At 38.3% G+C, this 21,491-nt stretch overlaps 1 protein-coding gene across 1 annotated transcript in view; it reads right to left on the bottom strand.

Annotated features, from left to right (window-relative positions):
- Nucleotides 1-2,044: 2,044 nt before the first annotated feature.
- Nucleotides 2,045-21,491, bottom strand: part of LOC126071548 (proliferation marker protein Ki-67-like) — a 38,384-nt gene continuing 18,937 nt past the window's right edge. Inside the window, exons 5-9 of the mRNA XM_049875729.1 lie at nucleotides 10,770-10,840; nucleotides 9,831-10,059; nucleotides 6,805-6,986; nucleotides 5,354-5,468; nucleotides 2,045-2,124 (exon numbers count right to left, since the gene is read on the bottom strand). Of these exons, the coding sequence (XP_049731686.1) occupies nucleotides 2,045-2,124; nucleotides 5,354-5,468; nucleotides 6,805-6,986; nucleotides 9,831-10,059; nucleotides 10,770-10,840 (677 nt within the window). The remainder of the gene's footprint in view (nucleotides 2,125-5,353; nucleotides 5,469-6,804; nucleotides 6,987-9,830; nucleotides 10,060-10,769; nucleotides 10,841-21,491) is intronic.

The following is a 21,491-nucleotide window of genomic DNA, read 5'->3' as shown; positions in this document are numbered from 1 at the left end:
TGAACAGCTACAACGGTAACCTATACCTCGGGGATTTCAGTGATTCCAAAAAAAAAACCCTCCAATTTTGCCCAAACTCGTAAATATGGTGTTAGAAAAATAACATGTAAAGGAAACTGACTACTTACCATCTTCACAAAGATTACAAAAGGAGTTTTCTTGACTGATGTCTTCTTGTCCATCCCAAAGATACCAGAAGATGTCTAGAAAATTCTGATCATAGGCAAAGGAATTTTCAAAACCCAACATGAAGTACAACCTAATCATATGTAAATTCAAGGAGGAATTCATTGCAAAACTTTACACTAATTTATTTTCTAAGTAATCTAAGATATTCAAGGTAATGCCTTGACAATATGTTCCTACAAAGCAATGAAAATAAAAAATCTCTACTGATAAACCAGAAATAAGGAATTTCAGATAAATTTCAATCACCATGCTTGAATGTGATCTAAGTCAAATCTAATTATAACAAGTTCCACTGTAGTAAAATGCCATATTAGATGGACAATACATGAACTCCTAATTGTTTAAAAATCATTTATAAAAAAAAAAAATTTCTAAATCTAAATAGGAAAAACCTGATTTCTGGAATTTCATCAGACTTCTCATAATGGAGAAATCTCTATAACAATCCTGATACGTACTTCTCAAGGATACCCACCCTTTATTTATATTGCTCTAATTTTTAAAAAATTCCTGGGATTTGTTATACTATTTCTAGGCAGTGGTCCTGGTAGCAGTGACTGGAAATACACAGAATTGATCTGCCCACCCTTTTTCTGAGCCCTTTTTCACACATTTGAGGATAAATACCATTCCTCCCCTTCCTTAAAAAAAAAAAAAAAAACTAGTGCCATCGAGTCGTTTCCGACTCTTGGCGACCACAAGTTCTTAAAATGTGAAAAATAATGTTAGCTAGGTTTTTTTTTTTTCAAATTACTATAGTCCCTCTAAAAATCACAAACATTTTTCTGTTATTTTTTTTCCTTTACTATCACATAGAATTAGTTTGGATTCAAATTCTTCTGGAAAGGGATATCCAATTATTATAAATTATATTCTTACAAATTAATATACAGAAATTGAGAATATACACTCAAGATGACATTTTATGATGATGTAATGCTCTTACCTTATTTTTAGTTGGTGAATTAACCTTTCTTTACACTCGGTAGAGTCACCTTCCGTTGGCTTTTGCATCCTCAAGGCTTCAACTGGAATTCTTTTATGACAGGTCTTTTAGGAAACTGCCTTTCTTGTAATGTGTCTGCATTGATGGGAATGCCTGGATCAGCTTCTGTCACAGCATGGTAATATCTGTGTATCTTCTGGGTATACCCAAGGAGTCTTCACAAGGCTCTTCTAACCTGCCAGATTTCCATCCACCTGGCCTCCTTAGATGTTTACTGATGCTGCTCAGAGGCTCTGGCTTCTCTCTGGGAGCACTACCAAGTTTCTTGTTGACTGCTGGCGATCTGATTGCATAATTTGTTGTGTAGTTTTTAAAAGGTTTAATATCGCTGTTGTCATTGGGGATGTTTTGACTTTAATGATGATCTCATCAGTTTCTTGCCTTTTGGGCTTACTAAGGAATCGGTTTTCTGCTTCACTGGTTCACCTGGTTATTGTAGTGAGTTCATACCATCTTTTATGCTGGCCAGGTCTGTCATGAGTTACAGGCTTATACTAATGCACTTCAGAGTCTTGGAAATATTGATGTTTTTCTTAACTGAAGTGTTTTTTTCTCTCTTTTTTTTGTACTTTTCTGATTCTCTAGGTGATCTGGAATCTCTGGGAATACTTTATTATGTCTCCATAGTCTTGGGAATATTCTTTTCTTTTCTCCTGACTCACGCGTGTTTTTCTCAGTTTTCATACTTTTTCTGAGATCTTGGAGCTCTAGGCTTACTATATGTGGTTTCAACCATCTCTTCACAGCTGCTAGGGTAGTATTAGATGGAATATGCTCAAAATTTGTTTACTGATGAGGCATGCTATCAAAAATTCTGTCTCTAGATTTTTGAGTTTCTTTAAAGATTAATTAATCCAAATGTGATTCTGATAGAAACCAAACTGGCATAGGATATACTGAACAGTAAAACAACTCTTCCAACTTAAAATCTGCCAGGAAAAAAAAATTTAAAGATTCTCTGCACTGATTTAAATCTCAACTTCCTCCAAATATTTTCACAGTGGAAGCCACAGGTAAAATAATGTAACATGAAAACTAAAGTCTGTGTACTTGCCATGGTACTAGTATGATACAATCTCCCATTGTACAGTCATATCGCAATGTCACGGATTGAAGTATGTCCTCTGAAAAATATGTGTATTAACTTGGTTAAGCCATGATTCCTAGTATTCTGTGTTTGTCCTCCATTTTGTGATTGTAATTTTATGTTAAAGAGGAGTAGGGTGGCATTGTAACACCCTTACCAGGTCATATCCCTGGTCCAATATAAAGGGAGTTACCCTGTGGTGTGGCCTGCACTACCTTTTAACTCTCAAGAAATAAAAGGAAAGGGAAGTAAGCAGAGATTTGGGGACCTTATACCACCAAGAAAGCAATGTCGGAAGCAGAGCGCATCCTTTGAACCCGAGGTTCCAGTGCTGAGATGCTCCCAGTCCGATGGAAGGCTGATGCATCCATCACAAGGACTTTCCCCCAGAGCTGACAGAGAACGCCTTCCCCTGAAGCTGGCACCCTGAACTAAGACTTCTAGCCTACTGGACTGTGAGAGAATAAACTTCTCTCTGTTAAACCGTCCACTTGTGGTATTTCTGTTACAGCAGCACTAGATGACTAAGACACATATTTAACTGAAAGTGGAATACAAGTGCCAACTATTGTTAATGACTCAACTATGAATGTTTTAAGGAAACCTTTTCACAAGACTTTGTTTCAAGAAACAGTTAAGCAGGGGTCAGAGCAAGATGCAGTATAAGCAGTCCATGCCTCAAATTCCCTACAACTACAATAAAACAAGAACATATTGGAACATTAAATACCCTCAGAATTCCAGACAACTGATGAAGGACTAGAGGACCAAAGGGAAGTCTGAATCAAGTAAAAGGTAACACGCTAACTGCCAGAGAGCAGGGTTCACAGAGTGTCTTCACCCCACGCTCCTCCCAGGCACAGCACGGCCAACTTGGGAGGGTGGAAGCCAGTACAGAGCACAGTGAGACTTGGAATTTTCAAACATTCAAGCACCATTTGGGGCCCCATAGACAGGCAAGCATAGGAAAGTGGTCCTAGGAAAGGGCACCTTGGCACACTGATACCTTGGTGCCCTGGCATTCCCGGAAGGGAACATCATGCAGCACAGAGTGAGACCAGGGCTCTACAGGCAGCCAGCCACCTGAGAGGGCACCGACAACAGTGAAGCTAGTGCACTCAGACCTAAGAAGGGACATGTCAAATCTGGGACCATGTGGTTCCTGGGAAGGAAGAGAGTGTGATATACAGCAAGACCTGGACTCTGTAGCTAGCCAGACAGCCATATGTATGGGTACCGGAGGCAGAGAAGACTACACACAAACCTAAAACTGGGTGCCTAAGGAAACTCTGTATCTCATTAAAGGGTTCCCTCCTATCCTGCCAGCATACAAGATGGAAAAAGCAAGCACAGTCCATGAAATACAAACAAAAAAACTACCTGGTTCACTCCCATTGAAGAGGGGAGGGGACACACGTCCCCAGAACTGTTGAGTCGGTGCTGGAAAACTTGATAGCAAGAGTGAGTTTGATATTTGGAGAAGAGCAAGGAAATAAGGAGAAAGCGGGAAAATTGTATGATTTAGAAAAAGAGAAGATTGAGTCTTGGAATTAATTCAATAATATACTCAAATGCCTCAAGTACAACAAAACACAAAAAAAGACATCCATGAACATGAGAGAAAATGTCTGAATTAAAAGAAAACCATAAAAAAGCAAAAATTAGTTTTATGTAGGCCAGGTTAGTGTGAAAAACAGAGGACCTTCAAACAATGTTAAATATCCTCACAGAAAGTAAAGAACACACAGGAAACAAACTAATGAAAATCAGGAAAAAACAAACAAACAAGAAACTCAAAAGAAGAATACAGAAATCATTTAAAAAAAAAAAAAACACTGGAATTGAAATAAATACTTGAAATGGAATATACAAGGGAAGGATTCAAATTATATTCAAGCAGACAGAAGACAGAATAAGTGGACTAGAAGACAGGGTAACTAAACATACCAAGCCTCAAGAGAAAGAAGAGAAAAAAAGCAACAAAAAGCGAACGAAGCCAAATGAATTGTGGGACTCAATTAAGGAAGCCAACATTAGGATTTTTGGATTTCCAGAATGATAGAAAGAGCTATAAAAATTTTCCAAGATATAATGGCAGAATATTTCCCAGACCTGAATGAGGAGTCAAGCCTGCAAATACACAAAGCCAGGTGAACTCCAAGAAGAAGGAATACAGAGAGGTCTACACAAAGATATATTTTTAATAAAATTTTTGAAAACCAAGGACAAGGAGAGAGTCCTGAAAGCAGCATAAGTAAAGTACAATATAACATATAATGGTCCTTGATAAGAATTAGTGTGGATTTCTCCTCAGAATCCCTGGAGGCCAGGAGGAAAATGACACCAAACTTGTTGCTATCTAGTTGATTCTCACAGGGATCCTATAGGCCACAGTAGAATTTCCAAGGAGTGGATGGTGGATCTGAACTGCTAACCTCTTGATTAGCAGCCGGTCTCTTAAGCACTGCACCATCAGGGCTCCAGGGGTAATGGAATGACATATTTAAAGTAGTGAAAGAAAAGACTTATCAACCAAGAATTCTTTACTCAGCAAAGCTATCATTCAAAATTAGAATGAAATCAAGACATTGCAAATAAAGTTGTGGGAATTCATAACCACCATACCTTCTCTGAAAAAAAAAAAAATTAACGGAGTTTTGAAGACAGAAGAAGAAGACTACACAGTTATTCTTCTGCATGTGGGAAAGTAGAAAAAAAAAGAAAAAAAGATCTCCAATAAAGGTGATAAAACCAAAAAACCAAACCCAGTGCCGTGAAGTTGATTCCGACTCAGCAACCCTATATAGTATAGGCAAATATAAGGACCAGTTGTGTGTATTCTCACGGGGTAAATTTAATAGGGTCTCTATGAATCAAAATTGACTTGACAGCACACAACAACAAACTTAGCAGTTAAGTTCCACAAGCAATACAACAACAAATGCATAAATAATAAGCACAGACTTATACTAACAAAGTATAATGATGTAGCCTGAATCGACTCAAAGGCACTGGGTTTTTTTTGGGGGGGGTGTCATAACAGCAGAAATGGGGAGGGAAGACTTTGTTACCTGAAAAATCTTCAGGAACTTTTAGATTTTCCACAGAAGCTGTCCCTGCTGTTGTCGTACAGGAAGTGTTTCCATAGCCTGTACTGAACACATTTGGAACCTGGTCCATTGGCACCTGTACATAAATAATAAACAAATAACAAAATTAACAAAACTCAGAACATAAAAGCACACATAATATTACGTTAAATAATAATATCATTGACGAGTAAAAGCCACTCATATTGTAACCTCATATCTGTGGAGTATGATTTCTTCTTTGTTTTTTCCTTATATCCTTATGTGTCTTTGAAAGTCCTGTTTTTCAACTTTAATGTGTGGTTTGCTAGTGCCTAGTTAACTAAGAATTTCAGTTTTTTTTAAATCATAAAGGAACACATGTTTTAGCCGTGCTACTTTTTTTTTTTTTTTACCTTGTATGTGAAGACCAAGGTAGAGATGGCTGTCATTCCCACTCATTAGAGGAAAAAGAAAGAAAACAATAGCAGCAAGCAGGTTCTAATAGAGGAATTTCAGGGAGGAAGATGGAAGGAGCCTCCTGATGAGCGAGGGGCAAGAATGCTCTGGTCCCGATCAGAAGAAATATCTCCCGTGGCTATTTGATCCCCTTTGGTCTACGGAAGGTGGGCTGCTCACTTCTAAGTCCCCCCAAAATGGGAGGAAACCACCCATCCCTCACCACTCCTTTTGGTGCAAAAATAAAGCAGAGACTTCATAGGCCCTAGATGAAGGTGAGCTATGGAGCCAGACCTTTATACACATCTAAAAACAAGAGAGGACAACATAACCTAGGTATAGATGATAAAAGGTTCTAAATAGCTGATGACATACAGTAGACGTGTTCGGTCATACAAGGTTCCTTTTCTTCACCTAACAATTAAAGACTTTAAAATAGTCTCAAAATTCTAAAGCAAAATGATACAAAAGTCCATATGGTTATGTTTTGGAGCCCTGGTGGCACAGTGAATAAGAGCTTAGCTGTTAACCAAAAGGTCAGCAGTTCAAATCCACCTTGGAAACCCTATGGTGCAGTTCTACTCTGCCCTATAGGGTCAGTATGAGTCAGAATCAACTCGATGGCAACGGGTTTTATGTTTTTTTTTTTTTTAAGATACACCCAAATTATCTTCAGTGGTCAATTTTTACTAGAATTGCAAGGCCACTTATGTGTCCCTGTATGAGTGGCTGTCAGGGGACCTAATGAAGCTTTGCTATTCAGTGGAAAGGCTCCATGGCCTATCTGTGCCTGGCCTGTATTACAACCATAGTTAACAACATAGATTTTTATTGTCCAGCGTCCAAATGGATGAGCTTTCCTTTAGACTTTTTTGTAATTTATTTATTTTGTCAAAAAATGACTTAATTGAAACCCTTCCTGTGTCAGGAGTTTGGAAAGACCCTGTACCAAGTATGTACACATGAAATATGAGTGAAAATACAGGAAAATTTACCTTAACGGTCTTCTTTAGAATAGACGGAAGCTGGGTCCCAAGAAATTTGTTTTTCTTAGGTGTTTCTCCTCTTCTCAGAGGCATGTTTGATGGCATTTGTTTATCAAATACTTCTGGTCTAAGGGTGCCACCAAAGGAGACCCTCTTTCTCTGTAAAGGTATTTGTTCTTTCTTCTTTTCTTCTTAAATAATAAAGGAAAAAAAAAAAGCATGGAAAATGCAATGAAAAAAACAAATCCATACTTGTTGGTAGATGATGTCCGGTCGATTTTAACTCACAGTGACACCATGTGAGAGAGTATAACTGCTCCATAGGGTTTTCTTGGCTGTAATCTTTATTTACAGAAGCAGATTGCCAGATCTTTGTCCACAGAGTCAAGGTGGGTTTGAATCACCAACCTTTTGGTTAGCAGACAAGTGCTTAACCGTTAGCACCACCAGGGCTCCTTTAAGCTATAACAATTACAATTATAAACTTATAATTTATACCAAATTACTATTAATTATTGGTAGCACAATATGGTGGATGTCATTAATGTCACTGAATTGTATGTACTTAGAAATGGTTAAAATGATGAGCTTTTTGTTACTTGTTTACACAATAAAAATTTTAAAATAAGTACCAAAACAATTTTTATCATGATTACTTACCAAAAAAATCATGTATATGGTACTAATTAAAACATTACAAAAATTATAAAATACTATTTATAACTATTCTATTTAAAATTTATTAAAACCTAAAATCAACAGCACAGCTTCACTCTTTAGTAATGTTGATGAAGGTAAAACTGCTTCAAGCGTTCACGAGGGATCTGAGGACAAACTACTAAGAGTTCAATCCCAACTGGACAGGACAATGATTTTGTGCAGAATACCAAAACATCCTAGCTAGACATAGCTTAATAAACTGATTAATCCAAAGCAGTGGTTTTCACCTTGGAGGAAGGAGGAGGATGAAGATGCCTGCTTTAGCAGTGACCTCAGAGAGATTTTGAAAAAGACATGTATTTGGGCCTCACCCCAATCCTCTCTAACCAAACCCAAAAAACCAAACCCTTTGCCATTGAGTCGATTCCAACTCGTAGCAATCCTGTCTATAGGACGGAGTAGAAAATGCCCCATATTGTTTCCAAGGCAGAAATCTTTATGTAAAGAAAGACTGCCGTATCTTTTTCCTGAGGAGCAGCTGATGGGTTCAAATGATTGATATTTTGATGAGTAGCCAACTCCTTTAACCACTGGGCAAGCAGGGCTCCTTCGGGCCTGAGAATTTATGACCTGTGAAAAGTCCTCCAGATGAATCTGACAGGCACCTCCCACAACTTCAGCCCCACCACATGATCCGTGTGAAGGACTGGTCAGCATAAATCCCTTGTCTAAGTGATGCTTCCCGTTTGTAGACTACTAGGAAAACTTTGACTGACATGTACTTGTCTATCTGATAGACAAACACATGTCTCCCATATACTAGCCCTCTGGGGAGCCAGAGGACTTTATACTGGGATCATTGCACCAGGATCACTGGAGATCTTTCCTTTCTAAAAGCTGTTGCTGTTGTTAGGTGCCAATCTAGAAAGTTTCGACTCATAGCAACCTTGTGTATTACAGTAGGAAACACTGTCGGGTACTGCTCCACACTCACATCCTCGTTTATGCTTGAGCCCATTGTTACTATCCCTGATAAATACAGCAGATGTCAAGGAGCTACCAAGCCTACTGTCAAAGTCATATCACTGCCACTTATTGTGTGACCTTGTCAGTGTCCCCATTTGTAACATGGAGATAAATGCATTACCTACCCCATGATAATTCCTATTGCACTAAGGATCAAAAAGTTTCAAGTCGTAAAGCATGTGGAAGAGTGCCTAGCACACAGTTACCACTGTGTAAGTCTTATCTCCTATTTTAATTGAAAGTATCCATGGTATACCATACTAATTCACTGTTTTACAAGAAACTGTTTGTAGGGTAGCCTGAGAATACAATGTAAAAAACATGAGAGCCACACATAAATTCAAAGATTCCCAAGGATTTCTTTTGACTTGATCCCTAGGATTAAACTCCCATGATAAGGTTGCTTTGTAGTTCATATCCCCTTTTAAAAGCAATTACTATATTTTTAAGAAAATAACACCCACGGTCTATATTTGTCTGCCAACCTCTCCCTACCCTGCAATGTATTTTCATAAGCACATTATGCTAATTTTTTTACAGCAACATGTGGAAAAAATGGCATATCAGGGCTTCTGAAAATACATCCCAAGGGGAGGGAGCCTTTGGCAAAGAAATATAGAAGGCAATTGTTATTTGCATAAAATATTGCAGTCTCCTTTCTGCTTTGGTGTAGATGAAAGAGAGCCCTGGTAGCCTAGTGGCTAAGAGCTCAGCTGCTAACCAAAAAGGTTCGAAGTTCGAATAGACAAGCAGCTCCTTGGAGACCCTATAGAACAGTTCTACACTGTCTTATAGGGTCTCTATGAGTCAGAATTGAATCGACGGCAAAGGGTCATAGGAGATGGAAAGGTGGCACAGTGGTTAAGTGCTTGGCTGCTAACTGAATGGTCAGTGGTTCAAACACCCCATCAGCTCCGTGGGAGAAAGATGTCGGAGTCTGCTTCTGTAAAAAATGTACAGCCTTGGAAACCCTATGGAGCAGTTCTCCTCTTTCTTATAGGGTTACTATGAGTGAGAATTGATTCAAGAGCAATGGTTGTTTTTTATTTTTATTTTTTTTTATCTCCCTGGATATTCATTCCCTCCTGTTTACTTCCCTAACCACCTGCACTTCCTCTGTGACACCTGGTTATAATTATCTAGGTCTTCACTAATAATCTATCACTGTAGACAAGAATCATGTACCCTTGATGCCTAGTAGAGTGTCTACCACGCAGCAAATCAGTACTGAATGAATTAAGGTATTTTATTAATTCACGTCTATTTTTTTTTATATATATAAGGTAAAAAAAAAAAAATCAGATGTGTAAAATCTTGGGAAAAATACATTTAAGGTAAAGTAAACTTACCAATGCCTGATGAAGAATCATAAGAGCTGCTAACGTCAGCTACACTGATAATAGGAGATCCCAAGCTCATTGCAGACTTCTGCAGAGAAGCACTGTTAACTTTTTGATCAATACTTATTAGTAATTTCCTTATGAAATCTTCTTGGTGCAGTGGAACTTTTGTATCAGTAGGACTGTTCTCTTCAGACAGTTCTGGAGAGTTTACAGGCACAAGTAAACTTCGTGGCTCCTGAGAATTGGCAAAATAAGAACAGCGATAAAAATTTCTTCCAAATACAGAAAGTTATAATTATGAAGATGTTCTTGCTTTTGATTATATTCTTTACCAAACTGCTCCTATTGACTTTTAGAAACTTCACTTGAGAAATAATACAAGCATTTATTAGCTGACTTTAAATATTCAATGGTGTAATGAAAAACAAACTTGAGGATTAAAATTATTTAAATAAAACCTCAAAGATTTTCATAACTTCCTTAAATATGTCTTCCAATATATGAAAGAAGCAAAGCTAAAATTAATCATCACCAACAGTAATTATCTGTTCACCCAGCATAGGCACAGAATTAGAACTTAATAATCAGGGTTATCAGTAACTGTCTATAGGACCCATAAGTTTAGGTCCATTTAGTGTGTGTATATATGAAAGTGCAGAAGTGAAACCAAAACCAAAACCAAAAAAAATCTCTCCCATCAATTACGACTCACAGCAGCAACCCTGTAGCTGACTGCAGGTCGTAATCTCTATGTAAGCAAACTGCCGCACCTTTCTCCCACGGAGCCTCTGGTGGTTTTGAACCACCAGCCTTTTGTTTAGCAGTCGAATGCCTTAACCACTGTGCAACCAGGGCTTCTTCCCAGAAGTGAATGCAAGAGTGAAAACTGGGTATCCCCAGGCACTGCAATCAGTGGAACATATGAGTCAGATTCCGGAACATTACCTGGCACACCCCATAAATAGTACCTTCAAATTTTTGCATATGTAAATTTTGAGGGGGGTTAGACGGAGCAACTAAAGGATATCCTAAAAAACATGTTAAAATCTAATGGGGTTTCAAAGGAGGAAAATTATATCATCTGAATTATTACAGAGGGCAATTCAAAAATCTACCACAGCAAATAATTTAATGTATTTCTTTATCCAATTTCAAATTTTTTGGCTTCTCAAACTTTCAATGTGAGTGAGCAGTATTTTATTTCCAATATGAAGAGGGCTAATAATTTTACAATACATATGAATTGCCAAAAATTTAAAAGGAGGCACTAGAAGCCCATTTTTATTATTATACTCAATTGCCAAATAATTACTCTGTCAATTTGCTATAATACTGTCTCAGTACTCACTTGTAATACTTATTTTATAGCACACCAGTAACAAAGAGTTCATCCACACCAGCTGGTGGCACTTCTACCCACAATTCAGCTAAATTTTGGGTTTGTTTCTGTTCTTGATTATCTAGTGCTGCTACAACAGAAATACGAAAAGTGGATGGCTTTAACAAACAGAAATTTATTCTCTCACAGTCTAGGAGGCTACAAGTCCATATTCAGGGTGCCAGCTCCAGGGGAAGGCTTTATCTCTGTTTGCTCTTAGACAAGGACCTTGTCATCAATCTTCCCAGGTCGAGGAGCTGGGACCCTGGGTCCAAAGGATGCACTACTCTCCTGGCTTTTGTTGCTTGGTGGTATGAGGACCTTCTGTCTCTCTGCTTGCTTCTCTCTTTTATATCTCAAAAGAGATTGGCTTAAGACACAACTTATCTTGTGGATTTTGTCCTGTTGCATTAACTTAACTGTTGATAATCCCAGCTCGGTAATATCATAACAAAAACTCGTTGCCGTCGAGTTGATTCTGACTCATAGTGACCCTGTAGGACAGAGTAGGGTTTCCAAGGAGTACCTGGTGAACTCGAACGGCTGACATTTTGCTAAACAGCCCAACTTTTAAACACTATGCCACAAGGGTTTCCAGTAACATCATAGACGTAGGATTTACAACACACAGGAAAATCACAGCAGATGTCAAAATGGTGAACAATCATATAATACTGGGAATCATGGCCTTGCCAAGCTGACACACATTTTTTTTAAAATAATTTTTATTGTGCTTTAAGTGAAAGTTTACAAATCAAGTCAGTCTCTCACACATAAACTTATATACACCTTACTACATACTCCCACTTACTCTCCCCCTAATGAGTCAGCTTACTCCCTCCTTCCAGTCTCTCCTTTCGTGAACTTTTTGCCGGTTTCTAACCCCCTCTACCCTCCCATCTCCCCACCACACAGGAGATGCCAACATAGACTCAAGTGCCCACCTGATGCAACTAGCTCACTCCTCATCAGCATCTCTCTCCAACCCATTGTCCAGTCCAATCCATGTCTGCTGAGTTGACTTCGGGAATGGTTCCTGTCCTGGCCCAACAGAAGGTTTGCGGACCATGACCGCCGAGATTCTTCTAGTCTTCGTCAGACCATTAAATCCGGTCTTTTTATACGAATTCGGGGTCTGCATCCCACTGTTCTACTGCTCCCTCAGGGGTTCTCTGTTGTGCTCCCTGTCAGGGCAGTCTGCGGTTGTGGCTGGGCACCATCTAGTCCTTCTGGTCTCAGGATGATGTAAGTCTCTAGTTCATGTGGCCCTTTCTGTCTCTTGGGCTCATAATTACCTTGTGACCTTAGCGTTCTTCATTCTCCTTTGATCCAGGTGGGTTGAGAGTCATTGCTGCATCTTAGATGGCCACTTGTTAGCGTTTAAGACCCCAGACGCCACACTTCAAACTGGGATGCAGAATGTTTTCTTAATAGAATTTATTTTGCCAATTGACTTGGAAGTCCCCTGAAGCCATAGTCCCCAAACCCCCACCCTTGCTCCGCTGACCTTCAAGAGCGCATTCAGTTTATTCAGGACACTTCTTTGCTTTTGGTCCAGTCCAGTTGCACTTACCTTCTCTGTATTGAGTGTTGTCCTTCCCTTCACCTAAAGTAGTTCTAATCTACTATCTAATCTGTAAATAACCCTCTCCCACCCTCCCTCCCTCCCCCCTCTCATAACCACAAAAGAATGTGTTCTTCTCAGTTTAAACTATTTCTCAAGATCTTGTAATACTGGTCTTATACAATATTTGTCCTTTTGCATCTGACTAATTTCACTCAGCATAATGCCTTCCAGGTTCCTCCATGTTATGAAATGTTTCACAGATCCGTCACCGTTCTTTATCGACGCCTAGTATTCCATTGTGTGAATATACCATGATTTATTTATCCATTGATCCACTGATGGACCCCTTGGTTGCTTCCAGCTTTTTGCTAAACAGTGCTGCAATAAACATGGGTGTGCATATATCTGTTTGTGTGAAGGCTCTTATTTCTCTAGGGTATATTCCGAGGAGTGGGATTTCTGGGTTGTATGGTAGTTCTATTTCTAACTTTTTAGGAAAACGCCAGATAGATTTCCAAAGTGGTTATACCATTTTACATTCCCACCAGCAGTGCATAAGAGTTCAATCTCTCCACAGCCTCTCCAACATTTATTATTTTGTGTTTTTTGGATTAATGCCAGCCTTGTTGGAGTGAGATGGAATCTCATCGTAGTTTTAATTTGCATTTCTCTAATGGCTAATAATTGAGAGCATTTTCTCATGTATCTATTAGCTGCCTGAATATCCTCTTTAGTGAAGTGCGTGTTCATATCCTTTGCCCAATTTTTAATTGGGTTGTTTGTCTTTTTGTGGTTGAGTTTTAACAGAATCATATAGATTTTAGAGATCAGGCGCTGGTCGGAGAGGTCACAGCTGAAAATTCTTTCCCAATCTGTAGGTGGTCTTTTTACTCTTTTGGTGAAGTCTTTAGATGAGCATAGGTGTTTGATTTTTAGGAGCTCCCAGTTATCTGGTTTCTCTTCGACATTTTTAGTAATGTTTTGTATTCTGTTTATGCCTTGTATTAGGGCTCCTAATGTTGTCCCTGTTTTTTCTTCCATGATCTTTATCGTTTTAGTCTTTATGTTTAGGTCTTTAATCCACTGGGAGTTAGTTTTTGTGCGTGGTGTGAGGTATGGGTCCTGTTTCATTCTTTTGCAAATGGATATCCAGTTATGCCAGCACCATTTGTTAAAAAGACTATTTTCTCCGCAATTAACTGACACTGGGCCTTTGTCAAATATCAGCTGCTCATATGTGGATGGATTTATTTCTGGGTTCTCAGTTCTGTTCCATTGGTCTATGTGCCTGTTGTTGTACCAGTACCAGGATGTTTTGACTACTGTGGCTGTATAATAGGTTCTGAAATCAGGTAGAGTGAGGCCTCCCACTTTCTTCTTCTTTTTCAGTAATGCTTTACTTATCCAGGGCTTCTTTCCCTTCCGTATGAAGTTGGTGATTTGTTTCTCCATCACTTTAAAAAATGTCATTGGAATTTGGATCGGAAGTGCATTGTATGTATAGATGGCTTTTGGTAGAATAGACATTTTTACTATGTTAAGTCTTCCTATCCATGAGCAAGGTATGTTTTTCCACTTATGTAGGTCCCTTTTAGTTTCTTGCACTAGTACTTTGTAGTTTTCTTTGTATAGGTCTTTTACATCTTTGGGAAGATTTATTCCTAAGTATTTTATCTTCTTGGGGGCTACTGTGAATGGTATTGATTTGGTGATTTCCTCTTCGATGTTCTTTTTGTTGATGTAGAGGAATCCAAGTGATTTTTGTATGTTTATCTTCTAACCTGAAACTCTGCCAAACTCTTCTATTAGTTTCAGTAGTTTTCTGGAGGATTCCTTAGGGTTTTCTGTGTATAAGATTATGTCATCTACAAATAGAGATAACTTTACTTCTTCCTTGCCAATCTGGATGCCTTTTATTTCTTTGTCTAGCCTAATTGCTCTGGCTAGGACCTCCAGCACAATGTTGAATAAGAGCGGTGATAAAGGGCATCCTTGTTTGGTTCCCGTTCTCAAGGGAAATGCTTTCAGGCTCTCTCCATTTAGAATGATGTTGGCTGTTAAAAAAAAAAAAAGGCTTTGTATAAATGCCCTTTATCATGTTGAGGAATTTTCCTTCAATTTCTATTTTGCTGAGAGTTTTTATCATGAATGGGTGTTGGACTTTGTCAAATGCCTTTTCTGCATCAATTGATGAGATCATGTGGTTTTTGTCTTTTGTTTCATTTATATGGTGGATTACATGAATGGTTTTTCTAATATTGAACCAACCGTGCATAAAAAAAAAAAACATACCTGGTATAAATCCCACTTGTTCGTGGTGGATTAATTTTTTTTTTTCAATAACTTTTATTAAGCTTCAAGTGAACGTTTACAAATCCAATCAGTCTGTCACATATAAGTTTACATACATCTCACTCCCTACTCCCACTTGCTCTCCCCCTCTTGAGTCAGCCCTTTCAGTCTCTCCTTTCTTGACAATTTTGCCAGCTTCCCTCTCTCTCTATCCTCCCATCCCCCCTCCAGACAAGAGTTGCCAACACAATCTCAAGTGTCCACCTGATATAATCAGCTCACTCTTCATCAGCGTCTCTCTCCCACCCGCTGACCAGTCCCTTTCATTTCTGATGAGTTGTCTTCGGGGATGGTTCCTGTCCTGTGTCAACTGAAGGTCTGGGGAGCATGGCCGCCGGGATTCCTCCAGTCTCAGTCAGACCATTAAGTTTGGTCTTTTTATGAGAATTTGGGGTCTACATCCCACTGATCTCCTGCTCCCTCAGGCGTCCTCTGCTGTGCTCCCTGTCAGGGCAGTCATCGATTGTGGCCGGGCACCAACTAGTTCTTCTGGTCTCAGGATGATGTAGGTCTCTGGTTCATGTGGCCCTTTCTGTCTCTTGGGCTCTTAGTTGTCGTGTGGCCTTGGTGTTCTTCATTTTCCTTTGCTCCAGGTGGGTTGAGACCAATTGCTGCATCTTAGATGGCCGCTTGTTAGCATTTAAGACCCCAGACGCCACATTTCAAAGTGGGATGCAGAATCATTTCATAATAGAATTATTTTGCCAATTGACTTAGAAGTCCCCGCAAACCATGTTCCCCAGACCCCCGCACTTGCTCCGCTGACCTTTGAAGCATTCATTTTATCCCGGAAACTTCTTTGCTTTTGGTCCAGTCCAATTGAGCTGACCTTCCATGTATTGAGTGTTGTCTTTCCCTTTACCTAAAGCAGTTCTTATCTACTGATTAATCAATAAAAAACCCTCTCCCACCCTCCCTCCCTCCCCCCCTCGTAACCACAAAAGTATGTGTTCTTCTCAGGTTTACTATTTCTCAAGATCTTATAATAGTGGTCTTATACAATATTTGTCCTTTTGCCTCTGACTAATTTCGCTCAGCATAATGCCTTCCAGGTTCCTCCATGTTATGAAATGTTTCAGAGATTCGTCACTGTTCTTTATCGATGCGTAGTATTCCATTGTGTGAATATACCACAATTTATTTACCCATCCATCCGTTGATGGACACCTTGGTTGCTTCCAGCTTTTTGCTATTGTAAACAGAGCTGCAATAAACATGGGTGTGCATGTATCTGTTTGTATGAAGGCTCTTGTATCTCTAGAGTATATTCCCAGAAGTGGGATTTCTGGGTTGTATGGTAGTTCTATTTCTAACTGTTTAAGATAACGCCAGATAGATTTCCAAAGTGGTTGTACCATTTTACATTCCCACCAGCAGTGTATGAGAGTTCCAATCTCTCCTCAGCCTCTCCAACATTTATTATTTTGTGTTTTTTGGATTAATGCCAGCCTTGCTGGTGTGAGATGGAATCTCATCGTAGTTTTAATTTGCATTTCTCTAATGGCTAATGATCGAGAGCATTTTCTCATGTATCTGTTGGCTGCCTGAATATCTTCTTTAGTGAAATGTGTGTTCATATCCTTTGCCCACTTCTTGATTGGGTTGTTTGTCTTTTTGTGGTTGAGTTTTGACAGAATCATGTAGATTTTAGAGATCAGGCGCTGGTCAGAGATGTCATAGCTGAAAATTCTTTCCCAGTCTGTAGGTGGTCTTTTTACTCTTTTGGAGAAGTCTTTAGATGAGCATAGGTGTTTGATTTTTAGGAGCTCCCAGTTATCGGGTTTCTCTTCATCATTTTTGATAATGTTTTGTATTCTGTTTATACCTTGTATTAGGGCTCCTAGGGTTGTCCCAATTTTTTCTTCCATGATCTTTATCGTTTTAGTCTTTATGTTTAGGTCTTTGATCCACTTGGAGTTAGTTTTTGTGCATGGTGTGAGGTATGGGTCCTGTTTCATTTTTTTGCAAATGGATATCCAGTTATGCCAGCACCATTTGTTAAAAAGGCTATCTTTTCCCCAGTTAATTGACACTGGTCCTTTGTCAAATATCAGCTGCTCATACGTGGATGGATCTATGTCTGGGTTCTCAATTCTGTTCCATTGGTCTATGTGTCTGTTGTTGTACCAATACCAGGCTGTTTTGACTACTGTGGCTGTATAATAGGTTCTGAAGTCAGGTAAGGTGAGGCCTCCCACTTTCTTCTTCTTTTTCAGTAGTGCTTTGCTTATCCGGGGCTTCTTTCCCTTCCATATGAAATAGGTGATTTGTTTCTCTATCCCCTTAAAATATGACATTGGAATTTGGATCGGAAGTGCGTTAAATGTATAGATGGCTTTTGGTAGAATAGACATTTTTACTATGTTAAGTCTTCCTATCCATGAGCAGGGTATGTTTTTCCACTTAAGTATGTCCTTTTGAATTTCTTGTAGTAGAGCTTTGTAGTTTTCTTTGTATAGGTCTTTTACATCCTTGGTAAGATTTATTCCTAAGTATCTTATCTTCTTGGGGGCTACTGTGAATGGTATTAATTTGGTGATTTCCTCTTCGGTGTTCTTTTTGTTGATGTAGAGGAATCCAAGTGATTTTTGTATGTTTATTTTATAAGCTGAGACTCTGCCAAACTCTTCTATTAGTTTCAGTAGTTTTCTGGAGGATTCCTTACGGTTTTCTGTGTATATAGTCATGTCATCTGCAAATAGTGATAACTTTACTTCTTCCTTGCCAATCCGGATACCTTTTATTTCTTTGGCCAGCCTAATTGCCCTGGCTAAGACTTCCAACACGATGTTGAATAAGAGCGGTGATAAAGGGCATCCTTGTCTGGTTCCTGTTCTCAAGGGAAATGCTTTCAGGTTCTCTCCATTTAGAGTGATATTGGCTGTTGGCTTTGCATAGATGCCCTTTATTATGTTGAGGAATTTTCCTTCAATTCCTATTTTGGTAAGAGTTTTTATCATGAATGGGTGTTGGACTTTGTCAAATGCCTTTTCTGCATCAATTGATAAGATCATGTGGTTTTTGTCTTTTGTTTTATTTACGTGATGGATTACATTAATGGTTTTTCTGATATTAAACCAGCCTTGCATACCTGGTATAAATCCCACTTGATCAGGGAGAATTATTTTTTTGATGTGTTGTTGGATTCTATTGGCTAGAATTTTGTTGAGGATTTTTGCATCAATGTTCATGAGGGATATAGGTCTATAATTTTCTTTATTTGTAATGTCTTTACCTGGTTTTGGTATCAGGGAGATGGTGGCTTCATAGAATGAGTTGGGTAGTATACCGTCATTTTCTATGCTTTGGAATACCTTTAGTAGTAGTGGTGTTAACTCTTCTCTGAAAGTTTGGTAGAACTCTGTAGTGAAGCCGTCCGGGCCAGGGCTTTTTTTTGTTGGGAGTTTTTTGATTACCGTTTCAATCTCTTTTGTTGTTATGGGTCTATTTAGTTGTTCTACTTCTGAATGTGTTAGTTTAGGTAGGTAGTGTTTTTCCAGGAATTCATCCATTTCTTCTAGGTTTTCAAATTTGTTAGAGTACATTTTTTCATAATAATCTGAAATGATTCTTTTAATTTCATTTGGTTCTGTTGTGATGTGGTCCTTTTCATTTCTTATTCGGGTTATTTGTTTCCTTTCCTGTATTTCTTTAGTCAGTCTAGCCAATGGTTTATCAATTTTGTTAATTTTTTCAAAGAACCAGCTTTTGGCTTTGTTAATTCTTTCAATTGTTTTTCTGTTCTCTAATTCATTTAGTTCAGCTCTAATTTTTATTATTTGTTTTCTTCTGGTGCCTGATGGATTCTTTTGTTGCTCAGTTTCTAGTTGTTCAAGTTGTAGGGACAGTTCTCTGCTTTTGGCTCTTTCTTCTTTTTGTATGTGTGCATTTATTGATATAAATTGGCCTCTGAGCACTGCTTTTGCTGTGTCCCAGAGGTTTTGATAGGAAGTATTTTCATTCTCGTTGCTTTCTATGAATTTCCTTATTTCCTCCTTGATGTCTTCTATAACCCAGTCTTTTTTCAGGAGGGTGTTGTTCATTTTCCAAGTATTTGATTTCTTTTCCCTAGTTTTTCTGTTATTGATCTCTAGTTTTATTGCCTTGTGGTCTGAGAAGATGCTTTGTAATATTTCGATGTTTTGGACTCTGCAAAGGTTTGTTTTATGACCTAATATGTGGTCTATTCTAGAGAATGTTCCATGTGCGCTAGAAAAAAAAGTATATTTTGCAGCAGTTGGGTGAAGAGTTCTGTATAAGTCAATGAGGTCAAGTTGGTTGATTGTTGTAATTAGATCTTCCGTGTCTCAGTTGAGCTTCTTACTGGATGTCCTGTCCTTCTCTGAAAGTGGTATGTTGAAGTCTCCTACCATAATTGTGTAGGTATCTATCTCGCTTTTCAATTCTGTTAAAATTTGATTTATGTATCTTGCAGCCCTGTCATTGGGTGCATAAATATTTAATATGGTTATGTCTTCCTGATCAATTGTCCCTTTAATCATTATGTAGTGTCCTTCTTTATCCTTTGTGGTGGATTTAAGTCTAAAGTCTATTTTGTCAGAAATTAATATTGCTACTCCTCTTCTTTTTTGCTTATTGTTTGCTTGATATACTTTTTTCCATCCTTTGAGTTTTAGTTTGTTTGTGTCTCTAAGTCTAAGGTGTGTCTCTTGTAGGCAGCATATAGATGGATCGTGTTTCTTTATCCAGTCTGTGACTCTCTGTCTCTTCATTGGTGCATTTAGTCCATTTACATTCAGGGTAATTATAGATAAATAAGTTTTTAGTGCTGTCATTTTGATGCCTTTTTATGTGTGTTGTTGATAATTTCATTTTTCCGCATACTTTTTTGTGCTGAGGCGTTTTTCTTGGTAAATTGTGAGATCCTCATTTTCATAGTGCTTGTTGACTTTATGTTAGTTGAGTCGTTACATTTTTCTTGGTTTTTATCTTGAGTTATAGAGTTGTTATACCTTTTTGTGGTTACCTTATTATTTACCCCTATTTTGCTAAGTAAAAACCTAACTTGTATTGTTCTACATCGCCTTGTATCACTCTCCATATGGCAGTTCAATGCCTCCTGTATTTAGTCCCTCTTTTTGATTATTGTGATCTTTTACCTATTGACTTCCATGATTCCCTGTTGTGTGTATTTTTTTTTTAATTAATCTTAATTTGTTTGTTTTTGTGATTTCCCTATTTGAGTTGATATCAGGACGTTCTGTTTTGTGACATTGTGTTGTGCTGATATCTGATATTATTGGTTCTCTGACCAAACAATATCCTTTAGTATTTCTTGTAGCTTTGGTTTGGTTTTTGCAAATTCTCTAAACTTGTGTTTGTCTGTAAATATCTTAATTTCGCCTTCATATTTCAGAGAGAGTTTTGCTGGATATATGACCCTTGGCTGGCAGTTTTTCTCCTTCAGTGTTCTGTATATGTCGTCCCATTCCCTTCTTGCCTGCATGGTTTCTGCTGAGTAGTCTGAACTTATTCTTATTGATTCTCCCTTGAAGGAAACCTTTCTTTTCTCCCTGGCTGCTTTTAAAATTTTCTGTTTATCTTTGGTTTTGGTGAGTTTGATGATAATATGTCTTGGTGTTTTTCTTTTTGGATCAATCTTAAATGGGGTTCGATGAGCATCTTGGATAGATATCCTTTTGTCTTTCATGATGTCAGGGAAGTTTTCTGTCAGGAGTTCTTCAAGTATTTTCTCTGTGTTTTCTGTCCCCCCTCCCTGTTCTGGGACTCCAATCACCCGCAGGTTATCCTTCTTGATAGAGTCCCACATAATTCTTAGGGTTTCTTCATTTTTTTAAATTCTTTTATCTGATTTTTTTTCAGCTATGTTGGTGTCGATTCCCGGGTCCTCCAGATATCCCAGTCTGCATTCTAATTGCTCGAGTCTGCTCCTCTGACTTCCTAGTGCGTTGTCTAATTCTGTAATTTTATTGTTAATCTTTTGGATTTCTACATGTTGTCTCTCTATGGATTCTTGCAACTTATTAATTTTTCCAGTATGTTCTTGAATAATCTTTTTGAGTTCTTCAACAGTTTTATCAGTGTGTTCCTTGGCTTTTTCTGCAGTTATCCTAATTTCATTTGTGATATCATTAAGCATTCTGTAAATTAGTTTTTTATATTCTGTATCTGATAATTCCAGATTGTATCTTCATTTGGGAAAGATTTTGATTCTTTTGTTTGGGGGGTTGGAGAAGCTGTCATGGTCTGCTTCTTTAAGTGGTTTGATATGGATTGTTGTCTCCGAGCCATCACTGGGAAACTAGTTTTTCCAGAAAATCTGCTAAAAAAAAATGCAGTCAGATCCCTATCAGAGTTCTCCCTCTGGTTCAGGCTATTCAGATGTTAA

This window comes from Elephas maximus, chromosome 3 (genome assembly GCF_024166365.1).
Source record: "Elephas maximus indicus isolate mEleMax1 chromosome 3, mEleMax1 primary haplotype, whole genome shotgun sequence".
Taxonomy (NCBI): domain Eukaryota; kingdom Metazoa; phylum Chordata; class Mammalia; order Proboscidea; family Elephantidae; genus Elephas; species Elephas maximus.
This window is presented reverse-complemented; position numbering and strand designations above follow the sequence as displayed.